Below are 13,196 nucleotides of genomic sequence, written 5' to 3'. Positions count from 1 at the left end.
TCACCTTGCAGGCAAATCGCAAACCTTGTAAACTTGACTTCTGATTGACCCAGTAAATTAATTAGCTGCAGATGAGAGCTGTCTGCTTTGGAGTGGTGCCTCAGAAAATATATTTCCCCGTTTAGTACATCTGAGCCCTGTGAAAGTGTTTGCAAAGCAGCCTTGTTCAGCAAGCTGAGAGATGCTGATAATTAACTGAAAATATTAGTTATCTGGAAGGTTGCATTTTATCAAATAGCTTGCGAATGCTGATGCCGTGAACTCAGCAATGAGCATCTACGCTGAAAACTTGAAAGATATTGTGCAAGATTCCTGCCACCCAACTATTCAGCTTGAAATCATACAGGAAGAATCTAGTTAATTTACCTGTATAGCCACTTATAACCACTAGCACCTCTACTTCCCCAGAAGATGCAGGAAATTTGGCATGCCTCCTATGACTCTCACCGACTTTTACAGATGCACCATAGAAAGCAGTCTTTCTGGTTGTATCACAGTTTGGTATGGGCTCCTGCTCTGCCCGAGACCGCAAGAAACTACAAAAGGTCGTGAACGTAGCCCAGTCCGTCACGCAAACCAGCCTCCCATCCATTGACTCTGTCTACACTTCCCGCTGCCTCGGCAAAGCAGCCAGCATAATTAAGGACCCCACGCACCCCGGACATTCTCACTTCCACCTTCTTCCGACGGGGAAAATATACAAAAGTTTGCGGTCACGTACCAACTGATTCAAGAACAGCTTCTTCCCTGCTGCCAACAGACTTTTGAATGGACCTACTTTACATTAAGTTGATCTTTCTGAACACTGTAGCTATGACAGTAAGACACTCTGCACTCTCTTGTTTCCTCCTCTATGAATGGTATGCTTTGTCTGTACAGCGCACAAGAAACAATACTTTTCACTGTACACTAATACATGTGATAATAATAAACCAAATCAAATCCGATCTCGTTTTAGTTCTACAAGATACAAGTGAAACGGGAAGGGCAGAGTGAGGAGACCTTCATCGAACGAAGCTTCGCCCAATTTGATGAACTCAACAAACAACTTCACTGCTGCTTTCCGGCATCAGAGTTACCGAGGTAAAAGCGGACTCGTGTTTGGGCAACTCGACTGTTCTGCTTATGTGTACATGTCCTTCAAAATAGCATCCTACCCGTCTCCCACCCTGTCAGGGTGGAAACCCTCTCCCCCATCCCCACTATCATTAGTTTCCCCTTTGAAGGTCTAGCTATTGGTTAGTACTGCTGCCTCACAGCACCAGGGATCCAGGTTCAATTCCAGCTTCGGGTCACTGTCTGTGCAGAGTTTGTGCATTGTCCCGTGTGGGTTTCCTCCGAGTGCTCTGGTTTCCTCCCACTTCTCCAAAGATGTGCGGGTTATGTGGATTGGCCATGCTAAACGTCCCCCTTAGTATCAGGGAACAAGCAGGGTAAATATGTGAGGTTATGGGATAGCGGCTGGTGGGACAGTTGTCTGTGCGGGCTCAATGGGCCGAATGGCCTTCCTCTGCACTGTAGGGATTCTAAACCGTATTTTACCAGGTCAGGGAAAAAAAAATCAATCAAGAAACTCACGATTGAAAGTTTTGCTGTTTCTAAGAGGTTTCGCACAATCCGTTAAAGAGCAGGACAACCTTCTGTCGCTTACTGAGGCATTTTGTCATAGGGGCAAGCCAAAGTCAGGAAGTGTCAATACTAAGAATCCTCATTCTTTTGGACCACAAGGGAGATGGAGTAAAGTCAAAGGCCAGTTCACCAATGGGAAAAGGAACATCCTGGCCTCCAATTCCAGCACACTCCAGGTTGGAATCAGAGTTCTGAATAAGGCCTATGACCTTAGGAGTAGTATGAGGGCCCCTCTTTTAATGTTAAAAGTTAATACTCCCCTCCCCCAGTTGGATACTTATACACCACTGTACAGCTTGGACTGGCCCCCTCCAAGGGAGCCCTAAACTTGTGAAAATGTTGCTTCCAATCCCTTCCTGCGGGTGCATCGATCCAGTATGGAGGCCAGTTCCTTTTTTTTGGAAATCGTTGCATTGATCTTAACATAGGCAAAATACTTCAGGCGCTGGAGATCTGAAATCAAAACAGAATTAATCTTCCTGTTTAACATTTCCAATCAGTGCCATTGAACAAATTTCTTGTGTTTTCTTTTCCCCCACTGACCAATTTCATTCCTTTGGATTTTATAAGCCTCGATTTTGGAAATTTGGCCCTTTTACGGTTTGCCTGGCAGTCCTCCTCACACCACCGACAGCTGAGCAACTATTTAACCACCTCACCAGTGCGCTGACATCCTAAGTAATAGGATGTCAGTGCAGCTGAAGGGTGCCAGCTTGCTGCAGGGAATCAAGCGATGAATTTGGATTCAAAGAGTTCGCTTTGAAGCTTCATCACCCCTTGAGTTACCGAATCAGAAACTGCCATTCAAAATTCCAGTGTTGAAAACTCTGTAACGGAGTAGATTTTAAATTAGTTTCTTCCTGGCTTTATTTCCAGTGTTTTATTTAAATATCTAAACTTTGATGATGTTAGCTTTTTCGGGAGGTAAAGTGAAAAGAAGGACGAGCAATGTAAACCATGCCGCTAGTTTATTTTACACTAAACGTGACTAAAGAGAATACTGCCCCCTCAGCAAGATTTACATATTTCCCATACTCGCAAGATTTGAGAATAAATGATGCATTTTTCACCCTTGATATGGACTTGTTTTCATTTCACCAGTTATCATCGGTACACAATCTACAAAGCTGGCGGATGCTGACTCTCCTGAGAAAATAACTCCTGATCAGCTGCAGTTCACACCTGGGAGCAGAGAGGAGAAATAAACCATGAAAGCTTTATCTCTGCCCCCCTCACCTCTCCTCCAGTAACTCTCCAAACCAAATCATGACCCACTTAGCAAAATAAGCACCCCCGTCAACCAGCCCCACCCCTGAATGACCCCTCACAATCCCCCCACCCCAGTCATGTGAAGTTAGCCTGTTGAAAGTTGTACTTGAGAAAAGGAAGATGCTATTCAGCACTCCCAGCCTTTTACACAATTTAATCATATCGTGGCTGGCCTGGTTCTTAACGGTAACTCCGTTTCATGGATTCACAGAAGCCCCGCAGTGCAGGAGGAGGCCATTTGGCCCACCGAGCCTGCACCGACAATAGTCCCACCCAAGCCCTATCCACCAATCCCATGTATTTACCCTATTAATTTACCCTGACGCTAAGGGCAACTTGGCATGGCTCATCAACCTAATCTGCACATTTTGGAGTGTGGGAGGAAACGGGAGCACCGGGAGGAACCCATGAAGACACGGGGAGAATGTGTAGACTCCACACACACATAGTGACCCATGGCCAGAATCGAACCCGGGTCCCTGGTGTTGTGAAGGAGCAGTGTTAAACACTGTGCTGCTGTCCATTACTCAGCTCGGATCCATATCCTTTCATAACCCGGTCTCACTAAAACCTGATGTGGAGATGCCGGCGTTGGATTCGGGTAAACACGGTACAAAGTCTCACAACAACCAGGATAAAGTCCAACAGGTTTATCCAAATAAACCTCTTGGACTTTAACCAGGTGTTGTGAGACTTCTTACTGCGCTCACTAAAACCTATCAGTCTCGGTTTTGAAATTTGCGATTGACTGAGGATTATCAGCTTTTTGGGGAGAGATTTTGGGATTCCTGGGAGGTTTTGTGGTGCATAGGTACTTCCTGGCATCACCCCTGAATGACCCAGCTCTGGTCTAAGGTTCTTCCCCTTTAAGGGTGTAGACAATCCCATACATAAACCCATGCAAATTGACCAATTATGTGCAGATAGCCTGTGTATAATCAAGGTTGCGCTGTGTTTGAAGCTTAATCTCATTCTAAAGCAGCTAAAATCTGAATTGCAAAATAACTTGTTTGATTTATGTACGATGATTTGGGGATCAGTTTAAATGACACCCCTTCAGGGGTGAGCTTAATTTCAGACGATAGTTTAGCTGCATGTTAATAACTGGCACTGGACTCTTTGCTGAAGAACTCCCACTCCTCGTGTTACCTAGTGTATTCTCCACATTGCTCCCAATGCACTCATAACTTCTGCTGACAGCTGTTGTTTTATTTTTAATCAATTTTCTTCCCTCACGACCTTTATAATGCTTACCGCACAGCTTCCCAGCTGATGCTGAGCAGTGTGATGAGGAGAGTTGTGCTTAATCACACACACAATCGAATATAAACCTTGATTAATCTTACAGTCGTTTCCCAGCGTCTTGTCACCAAGCAATCATTTGAATTCCAAATTAGTCTGTTGCTGAGAATGTTCATTTTGATGCAGCCATTGGGAAATAATGCAAATACGAAATGCACCGGGTCTGGAATGCCAAATCTGCGATTACCGGCGTTAGCTCAGTTAACAGAGTTTCACTTTGTTAGGTTCAAGTCCAACTCTACGACTGGGTTTCTGGGTCGGCATTCTGTGCATTGACAGCGCCACTCTTTAGGTAGGGTGCTGACCAGAACTTTGCCACCGTTCACGCCAGCGGGGTTTTCCCATCCCGCCGCATGGAACGGGGATTTGGCTGGGCGCCAAATTCTCCGACTTCGCCGCAGTGAGAGCGTGGCATGAGCGACCAATAAGATCGTGCCCGTTGGCTCTATCTCCCCGATCTCGTGAATATTAAGTATTTTACGGCGTCTTTCGAAAAAGAACACAGAGTTCGCCGGACCCCCTCGAAATTCCCTTCCACCAACGACGCCAGAAGCAGGTAATAGGCATCTCAAGCCATTGCTGTTTATGGTACGTTGCAAGCTTGCCCATCTATTATGGCTGGAATTCTCCACCCTTGCCCACAGCCTGGATTTTCCAGTCCTGCTGCAGTGATTAGATTTTTGGCTGAGCGCCGTTCTTGCTGGCTACAGTACAGGGACGTGCGAGACCGGGGAATTCCAGTCTAGATTTCAAAGTGAAACCCTTATGTGAGCCACTTTGAGACACTTCTGAAAAAGCAGACTTTTCTTATGGCTAGGACCTGAAGGCGCAGTGGTTTAGCGCACGATGCATTCATTTCTGCGATATAAGATACCGGCTGGAATCCTCAGGCTGTTCACGTTCCCGCTGCCGCTGTAAGCAAGGACGGGGAATTTGGAGCTCAGCCAAATCTCCGTTCATTGCAGCGGGACCGGAGAATCCCACCGGCAGGAATGGCTGGAAAATTCCACTATTGCAGCCGGACTAATGAGACAGAAATCTCCCTCCATCTCTCCCTCTATCTCACTCACTGTGTCTCAGCCTTGTTTCATCAGATCCAAAGTGCAGAGAGTTTTGTGCAGTGTTAAACAGATTGTCAAGGGGCTTGGGGCGACATCGATCTCTCCACAGTTCAGCAGATTTGATATCAATTTGGTGGACAGGGTCAGAATGCTTGCTGCAAAGAACAGAGACACGCCACACTGCTGCAGTCGACGTTCTTTAAAAACCGGAGTAGACTCATTGAGATTTGCAGGATTAGGTGTTCCCACAATATTTCTCCCAATAGAATGTTCAATTTGAAAAGTGACCATTGCAAATCCTTGTGTTCCAGATTTCCTTGTAAGCCTCTGATTGGACTCTTGAAGGGAAGGGAATTGGCCAGGAGAAGAAAGGATGAACTGAATGCATATGTGAAATATTTGCTAAATGGATCACCTCAGGTTGCAAAAGTGAGTACAACAAAACTTCAGCGAAAGGGTCTGGGTACAAAACTGGGTGACTCCTAAAAACGGGCACAGGGATCGCGATGCACAACAGATCACATATGTTGATTATAAGGCGGGCAATACATCAATGTCGTGCTGTCTCTGCATTTGACTGATTTCTGCACCAGCTAGGGCTCGGTATGCTGTTCATTAGCTGGACATTTATTCATTCGAAGGACCAATATCCTGGGTGGCCGGCACCACTTTAAAGAGAGTCTGTTCCACTTCAATGCGATGTTCATTATGGCGGGACCAAGTGTTGGTTGTTGGGCTTGAAGATAATTGGACCTGGGAAACCTTGGCACAACAGGGAAGAGAGCGGGCTGTGAGGTATTTGGAGACTGGATAGGGAATCTTTGTGGATAAGTTGGAGAGGCGGAGGGAAGTCCTGCCCTCCAGATGAACAGTCAGGTTGATAGCCATGGAAGTCAACGCCAAGAATCAAACCCCGAGGACTCGGATGCTGTGCCACAAGAAGTTCAGTGACCTCACTCGAATTGTCATGGTTGGTGAATGCTTTTTGAGAAGCGTCTCAAAGTGGTTCACATAAGGGTTTCACTTTGAAATCTAGAACTGGAATTCCCTGATCTCGCACATCCTACCAACAGCTCCACTGGTCTCGCGCTCTGCTCAGTGCACCACACTGTCATCACTCTCACAGCAATGATCTCTGTCAATCAAGACTCAAACCTAACATTCCTTAACTTTGCTGGACCCTCCTCACACACACACACACACACACACACAGCACTCTGTACACTTCACACCCACATCTCCCAGTTCGCACACACTGTCAGCTATTCAACCACGATGTCCACAACAGCCAAACCAATTTCACCACATTCACTTGCCCCAGTCTTGCAGAACGAGGTGTTGTATAACCGGAGACAGTTGGGGCTACACACCCACATGGAGGAAACAGTAGTGACCATTATTAAGATAGTCATTGCTGACACCATGGCCAGCGGTGAAGCTGAAATCATTGAAGGGATCCTCACAGCTTGTCTTTCTCCTCACGTTGTTAATGCCTTGTTAATTACAGCGTGAAGGGTTTTTTAAACGTCAATTACATTGTTACAGTTAAGCGAATCAGGTGAGGGCATTAATTGACTTTCAGCACATATAAATAGGCGATAGCTCGGGCACTGGTGAGTGGGAGGAGAGCTGTCAGACACAACACATGAATAAAGAAAGGTTGTTCACCCTGTCAAGACACATCACACTTCCCCAGCAATCCACATTCTCTTTAGATTTTCAACCTGCAGGTGGCACAAACATTCATCTATTACTCTTCCTGCCACCCCCCCACTCACTGCAGAAGAATCTTACCATTCTGCCTTTTCTCCCTCCTGATACCCAAATGGTGCCAACCTGGCCAGGCAGTGGAGGAACAGCATGGAGGGTGATGACGAAGACGCAGCGCCAACACTGGCTTTCACGCCCACGGTGACGAGTTTGTACTAACTGTGTGCTTCTTAGAGGATAGTTTTGAGTTGGGATCTGGACCTGGTGAGACACTAGGCACAAGGGAGCTTCCACCAAGGCAGGTGGTCAAGGATAATGTAGGTGTCAGCATGTTGGAGGACAAAGTTGCATCCAGGTTCCACTCAGATGAGCAATCTGATGTGGGATTTCCTGAAAACCAATGATGATATGTCCAACTGCACGTCTGCTGAATGGGAAGCCTGCCAATAAAGTCCGCAATGTTCAATGTCAAGAGGCATGGAGGATTGCAGAGCTCGGAACTTATTATTTCTAGCATGTTTCTTTATTGTTGGTCTTTTGTATCTCTTCCCTGATAGCGAGGGGGATTGAATATAAAAATAGGGAGGTCTTGCTGCAGCTGTATAGGGCATTGGTGAGGCCGCAGCTGGAGTTCTGTGTGCAGTTTTGGGCGCCGCACCTGCGCAAGGATATTTTGGCCCTGGAGGGAGTGCAGAGGAGGTTTACTAGGCTGATACCGGAGTTGAGGGGATTGAGCTATGAGGAGAGGCTGAATAAACTAGGCTTGTACTCGTTAGAGTTTAGAAGAATGAGGGGAGATCTCATTGAGACGTATAAGATGATGAATGGGATGGATCGGATAGAGGTGGAGAGACTCTTCCCGCTCAAAAAAGACAGTAGGACTAGGGGGCACAGCCTCAAGATAAAGGGGGGGCGGTTTAGAACGGAGTTGAGGAGGAACTTCTTCACTCAAAGGGTGGTGAATCTCTGGAATTCTCTGCCCGTTGAAGTGGTGGAGGCTGCCTCGCTAAATATTTTTAAGAAGCGGGTTGATGGGTTTTTGATGAGAGAGGGGATTAAGGGTTATGGGGAGAGGGCGGGAAAGTGGAACTGAGCCGCGACAGATCAGCCATGATCTTATTGAATGGCGGGGCAGGCTCGAAGGGCTGGATGGCCTACTCCTGCTCCTATTTCTTATGTATGTTCTTATGTATTTCTTATGTATTGCCCCTTTACCACTGCCTGGCTAGGTAGTAGTTCTGAAAGGATAAGGGGACCAATGTAGGGTTGTAGTGTGAGGAGGTGGGAAAACAAGTGGTGCACGGTTACATCCTTGTAAATCGGAAGATATTCTGGGGAAACTTGGATTTAAAGAGGAATGAAGCTACCGTCCGTCATCTCTGCTTTCAGCTCTGCCCTTGGCGATGGTCTCAGTAATGGCCACTCCAGCGATGGTACACACTGTCCCCTCCATCAGAGTGAGGGCAATGCGACCATGCCTGCCTTTCTCAGATTAAGTGTTGTGACTCTGTGCATCACCTTGTGAAAGTGAATGGGACATACGGTTAAAACATATTCAGCAATGATGCCTGACATCGGGCAGGATTTTCCTGACCCTCGCAAAGGCAGGAGGCAATGTGCCACTCGCTGACGGCGAGATCTTACGGTCCTGCCATTGTCGACAGGGTTTCCAGTTGACCGCATCCCTCACCACCAGGAAACCCACAATGGGGGTGTACCGTCAGCAGGACCATAATTTCCCAACTGCATAAATGGCAGCAAGGATTTTGTTGATAGTTGAACATCTACTAATGTATCCGTATTGTGAGATATGGACAAGAGGTTTGTCGCAGTGGTAGGTGAGTGTGAGGTACAGCATATGCCTGTTAGGTACGAATGGTGACTGCGAGAGATGGACCACAGTTGAGAGTTGGGGACAAGGTGTGTCGGTGCAACTCAGACATTTGAAATTGCATTCACCAATTCTGACTCCTCATGTGAATTTACTGAACTTCCCATTCATTGACACTACACTTCCCGCTGCCTCGGCAAAGCAGTATAATCAAGGACCCTCCGCACCCTGGGCATACACTCTCCCACCTTCTTCCGTTGAAATAAAGGTACAAAAGTCTGAGGTCACATACCAACCGACTCAAGAACAGTTTCTTCCCATCAGACTTTTGAATGAACCTACCTTGTATTAAATTGATCTTTTTCTACACCCCTAGTTGTCACAGTAACACTACACTCTTTCCTTTTCTTCTCTATGAACAGTATGCTTGGTCTGTACACGGCACAAGAAGCAATACTTTTCATTGTATATTAATACACGTGACAATAATAAATCAATTCAAATCATGCAGCACCACATCCATGTCCTTAGGACTACATGACTGGCATCAGCTCTGACAAGTGTCTGTTCCCAGTGCCTTTGACAGGGCTTAACAAGAAGGTTTCCTGGTCCTCTGTAGATAAAGGACCTCTCTATTCCAGTTCACCACCTGCACTAAGGCCTCTATTACTGCCTCAATGAACCTTGTGGCTTACTCTCCAAGTTGTACCAATTGTGTCTCTTTCTTAGGGAAAACTCACTCTTAGATACGCTTCCAGCACCTGCTCCAGCCAATCTGCAGCCCTCCTTTTGAGAGGTGCAGGCTAGCATTAAGTAGGGCAGCAAATCATGCTCGCCCCTTGTGCTCTGACACCCACTGCTCAGGCATACGGTCACCCAGCCCTGCGCTTAGCATGAAATCATATACACGAGCAGACAACATAACGGTTGCACGCTATCCGTAGATTGGAAACAATCCCCCTGCATGTTTTTGGGCCTTATCAGATTTTACAACCATCCATTCAAATATCTCACCAGGAAATCGGTGTTTGTATTGATTCATTGCTCCCAGTTTCAACCTCTCTTTAATTGAATTTGTACGATCTGTCTTAATATTGATCCTAAAACGTTCCAGCTATGATTAATCTTAGTGTCAGCCCAACGACCGTGAAAGACTTTGCTTAAAGCATTACCGATACAAAGGAAAGGCCTTCTCGTGACCAAGGTGACGAGAAGCATGCGGGTAGAACGAACAGAAGTCTGATCCCTGAGGTCCATCTCCCATCACGGTTCAGCCGCAACATCCAAATCCCAACACTACAGAAACTTTGGAGCTCATATTTTACAGCCAGTTCCATAGCGTGTGTATCTTACAATAATGAGATCCATCGAAACCGAAGAGGTCAGGAGCGCACTGCCCCAATGTTGCAGCAGCTGAGAGATGACCATGGTGTTTGGAGTTTGTGAGCAGCATGTATGTACTACTGGGCTGAAACTAAGAAGTGAAAACTCCCCAATATTGTCATTTCCTTGATCCAATCTCCTACGCACTGTACTTTTGTCCAGTCTGTCACAGGCTGCTCCGTACCTCCCTGGGCAATATGGTAGCTTTCACTTTTTTTTCCTAAAGCAGAGGTTTTGCTACCCTGCTTATCGAAGATGTTCAGAGCTTCAATGACAGTGGGTGCCAAACGTACGTTTGCTTCTTTATTCATTCGTGGGACATGGGTGTCGCTCGCTGGCCATCCGTAGTTGCCCGAGGGCAGCTGAGAGTCAACCACACAAAAACAGAAAATGCTGGAAAACCTCAGCAGCTCTGACAGCATCTGTGGGGAAAGAAAAGAGCCAATGTTTCAAGTCTAAATGACCCTTTGTCAGAGAGTCAACCACATTGCTCTGGCTCTGGAGCCTCATGTAGGCCAGACCAGATAAGGACGGCAGAGTTCCTTCCCTAAGGGACATTAGTGAACCGGATGGGTTTTTCCGATAATGGTTTCAAGGTCATCAGTAGATTATTTATTCCAGATTATTTTATTGAATTCAAATTCCACCATCTGCCACGACGGGATTCGAAGCCGGGTCCCCAGAACATTAGCTGAATTTCTGGATCGATAGTCTAGCGATAATACCATTAGGCCATCGCTTCCCTCATTGTGAAGCAGGTTTACTGTTTTAGTTGGTTTATCAGTCATTTGTTCTGTACGATTTCATTGCTTAACTTTGGTAGTCGAGATCAGTGAAGCTCTTCCGATTATGAATCACCCAGTCGAACCAGAAACCTTAGGGTAGGAGGTGGCACAGTGGCATGGTCACCGGACTTGTAATCCAGAGACCCAGAGTAATGCTCTGGAACCCCCGGTTCAAGTCCCACCAATACTGATGTCGAAATTCAAATTTGGTAAAAATGTCTAATGATGACCATTGTCGATTGTTGTTAAAAACTCATCTGGTTCACTAATGTCCAGTAGGGAAGTAAGTCTGGCCTACCAATAGTGGTGGGTGGGGGGTGCATATTGACTGGAGTGGGTGCTGGAAGGGTTTCTAGAAGTGAGCTTTCCCGAAGAAAGAGACGCAAATGGTACAAGTTGGAGAGTGGGCCACAAGGTCCACTGAGGCAGTGATAGAGGCCTTAGTGCAGGCGGTAAACTGGAAATGACTGCAGATCCACAGCAATGTGGTTGACTATTAACTGCCCCGTCAAGGGTAAGTAGGGATGGACCATTAATGCTGGTCCAGCCAGTGACACCCATGAATGAATAAAAAAAAAAAATTTTAGACTGTCTAAGTGAAGAAAGCAACAATCCTTAACCTGTCTGCTGGCTGAAATTCACAACCATGGTTTGTATTTCAAAGCCCGCAAGCACTATTCTCATCGATGTGCTGATCTGTAAATCCGAAAGAGTCAGTGTGATGTATTCATTCAATAAGTGGGCAATTTTTGATCTGGATGAACTGAAATGGAGTTTATAATGACCCCGTTTTTTGAATCCAGCCCTGGATTCTCTGAGCTCTGAGGGCTGGATTATAAAACAGTGAATGGAGAGAGGGAACAGGCTAACCGCTTCAGCTAAATGCATATCTCATTAGTAATCACATGTAAGTTCTGAGATTTTCCTTCTACTTAAATAGCCATATTACTGGAAGATTACCTCGTTCATCAGTGTCATTGTACTCGCGAAGGAATTTTTAAATAAAAATTGACAGTCTCGAGAGAGTGCAGAATTTCAAGAAATCTATTTATAATTAAACTGCTGTAGGAATATTTTGTTGCTTAAGTGGATAAGAGGCAGATAATTAAACAAAGGGGCTAGATTTTGAGAGTCAGCAATGAAGAAACTGAACTCATTGCTGACTTTGAAGGAAGCTGCCCGAAAAGGTCCAGCAAGCTCGCCGGAGAAAATTGTCCCTTAATCACAGTCGTCAGTTGCATCTGATAAGCTTACCTTGCTAGCGGGGTCATTGCTAGGGGTGTCATTTCATCTGATAAGCTCACCGTGCTAGCGGAGTCAGTGAACCCACCCTGTCAATGGTCCCCCAACACCAGACCCTCAGTATGGACGGTAACACTTGCAACAACTAATGACAGGCACATGATCAGTCTTGAAACAAAGCTTGGTTCCGGACGCTGGATAAGACTCCCTTCGTGAAGTCATTGTGGAGGAAGTAGGTCACGTCACTGTTTTGAAATCTTTACATGTCTTTGGGAACTGAGAAGTCCTCCGGCTGCTGTTTTAACATCAAACGGACAGGACTAGCAACCTGCCTGAGTAAGCCGTCAGTCACCAATTCTCAACTCCACAGAGGTTGCTCATTTTTGTAAGTCTCTGATCAATGCCTGTCAGGCGGTCTAATCGCACAAAGCTCATTGTGCTGCAGTATCTCATGGGTTTCCAGCTTATTATCTGCAACCAAAACACATCAGAACTGAACCTCATCACAAAGGAAACACCCTTTTGGACTTGGACTTCAAGGACTCTGGAAATAATTCCTGTGGTTCTCGTACTGTAACACTCCTTTTTGGTATCCCACTGTTACTGTGCATGTGCGTGTGTTTGGAGTGGGACATTGCAGACACCCCTCCCTGGTGTTTTTTATATGTGAAATAAACTAACCCTCTGAGTCGATGATAACATGAGTTTGCTGCAGATAATTGGATCGTGAAAACTGATGGATTGCGAAACCACACCACTGCATACTTGGAAAGCAATTCGCATCATTTTCAGCTTACGGACAGATGGTAAGGGAAAACAGGTACAGTTTGCCTTTCTCTCGCCTTTGTCTGTATCAACTTGCAGACTCCAGAGTTTGCTTCCAGTTCCAATGGAGTAATGACAGCAAACATGACTGATCTTGCCTTCGTTCCCCTGCCAATTTGATCCTTTTTAACCATACGTGTCCATAGATGGAACTTTTGT

At 46.0% G+C, this 13,196-nt stretch overlaps 1 protein-coding gene across 4 annotated transcripts in view; it reads left to right on the top strand.

Moving 5' to 3' along the window:
* LOC145355302 (phosphatidylinositol 3-kinase C2 domain-containing subunit gamma-like) overlaps nt 1–13,196 on the top strand; it is a 232,168-nt gene that overhangs the window by 195,922 nt on the left and 23,050 nt on the right. For all 4 annotated transcript variants that reach the window (XM_080207240.1, XM_080207237.1, XM_080207238.1 and 1 more), the window contains 2 exons: nt 959–1,083; nt 5,573–5,690. In XM_080207240.1, the coding sequence (XP_080063366.1) occupies nt 959–1,083; nt 5,573–5,690 (243 nt within the window). The remainder of the gene's footprint in view (nt 1–958; nt 1,084–5,572; nt 5,691–13,196) is intronic.

The sequence above is a fragment of the Carcharhinus amblyrhynchos genome, chromosome 19, assembly GCF_965287045.1.
Source record: "Carcharhinus amblyrhynchos chromosome 19, sCarAmb.v2.hapA, whole genome shotgun sequence".
Classification (NCBI taxonomy): Eukaryota; Metazoa; Chordata; class Chondrichthyes; order Carcharhiniformes; family Carcharhinidae; genus Carcharhinus; species Carcharhinus amblyrhynchos.
This window is presented reverse-complemented; position numbering and strand designations above follow the sequence as displayed.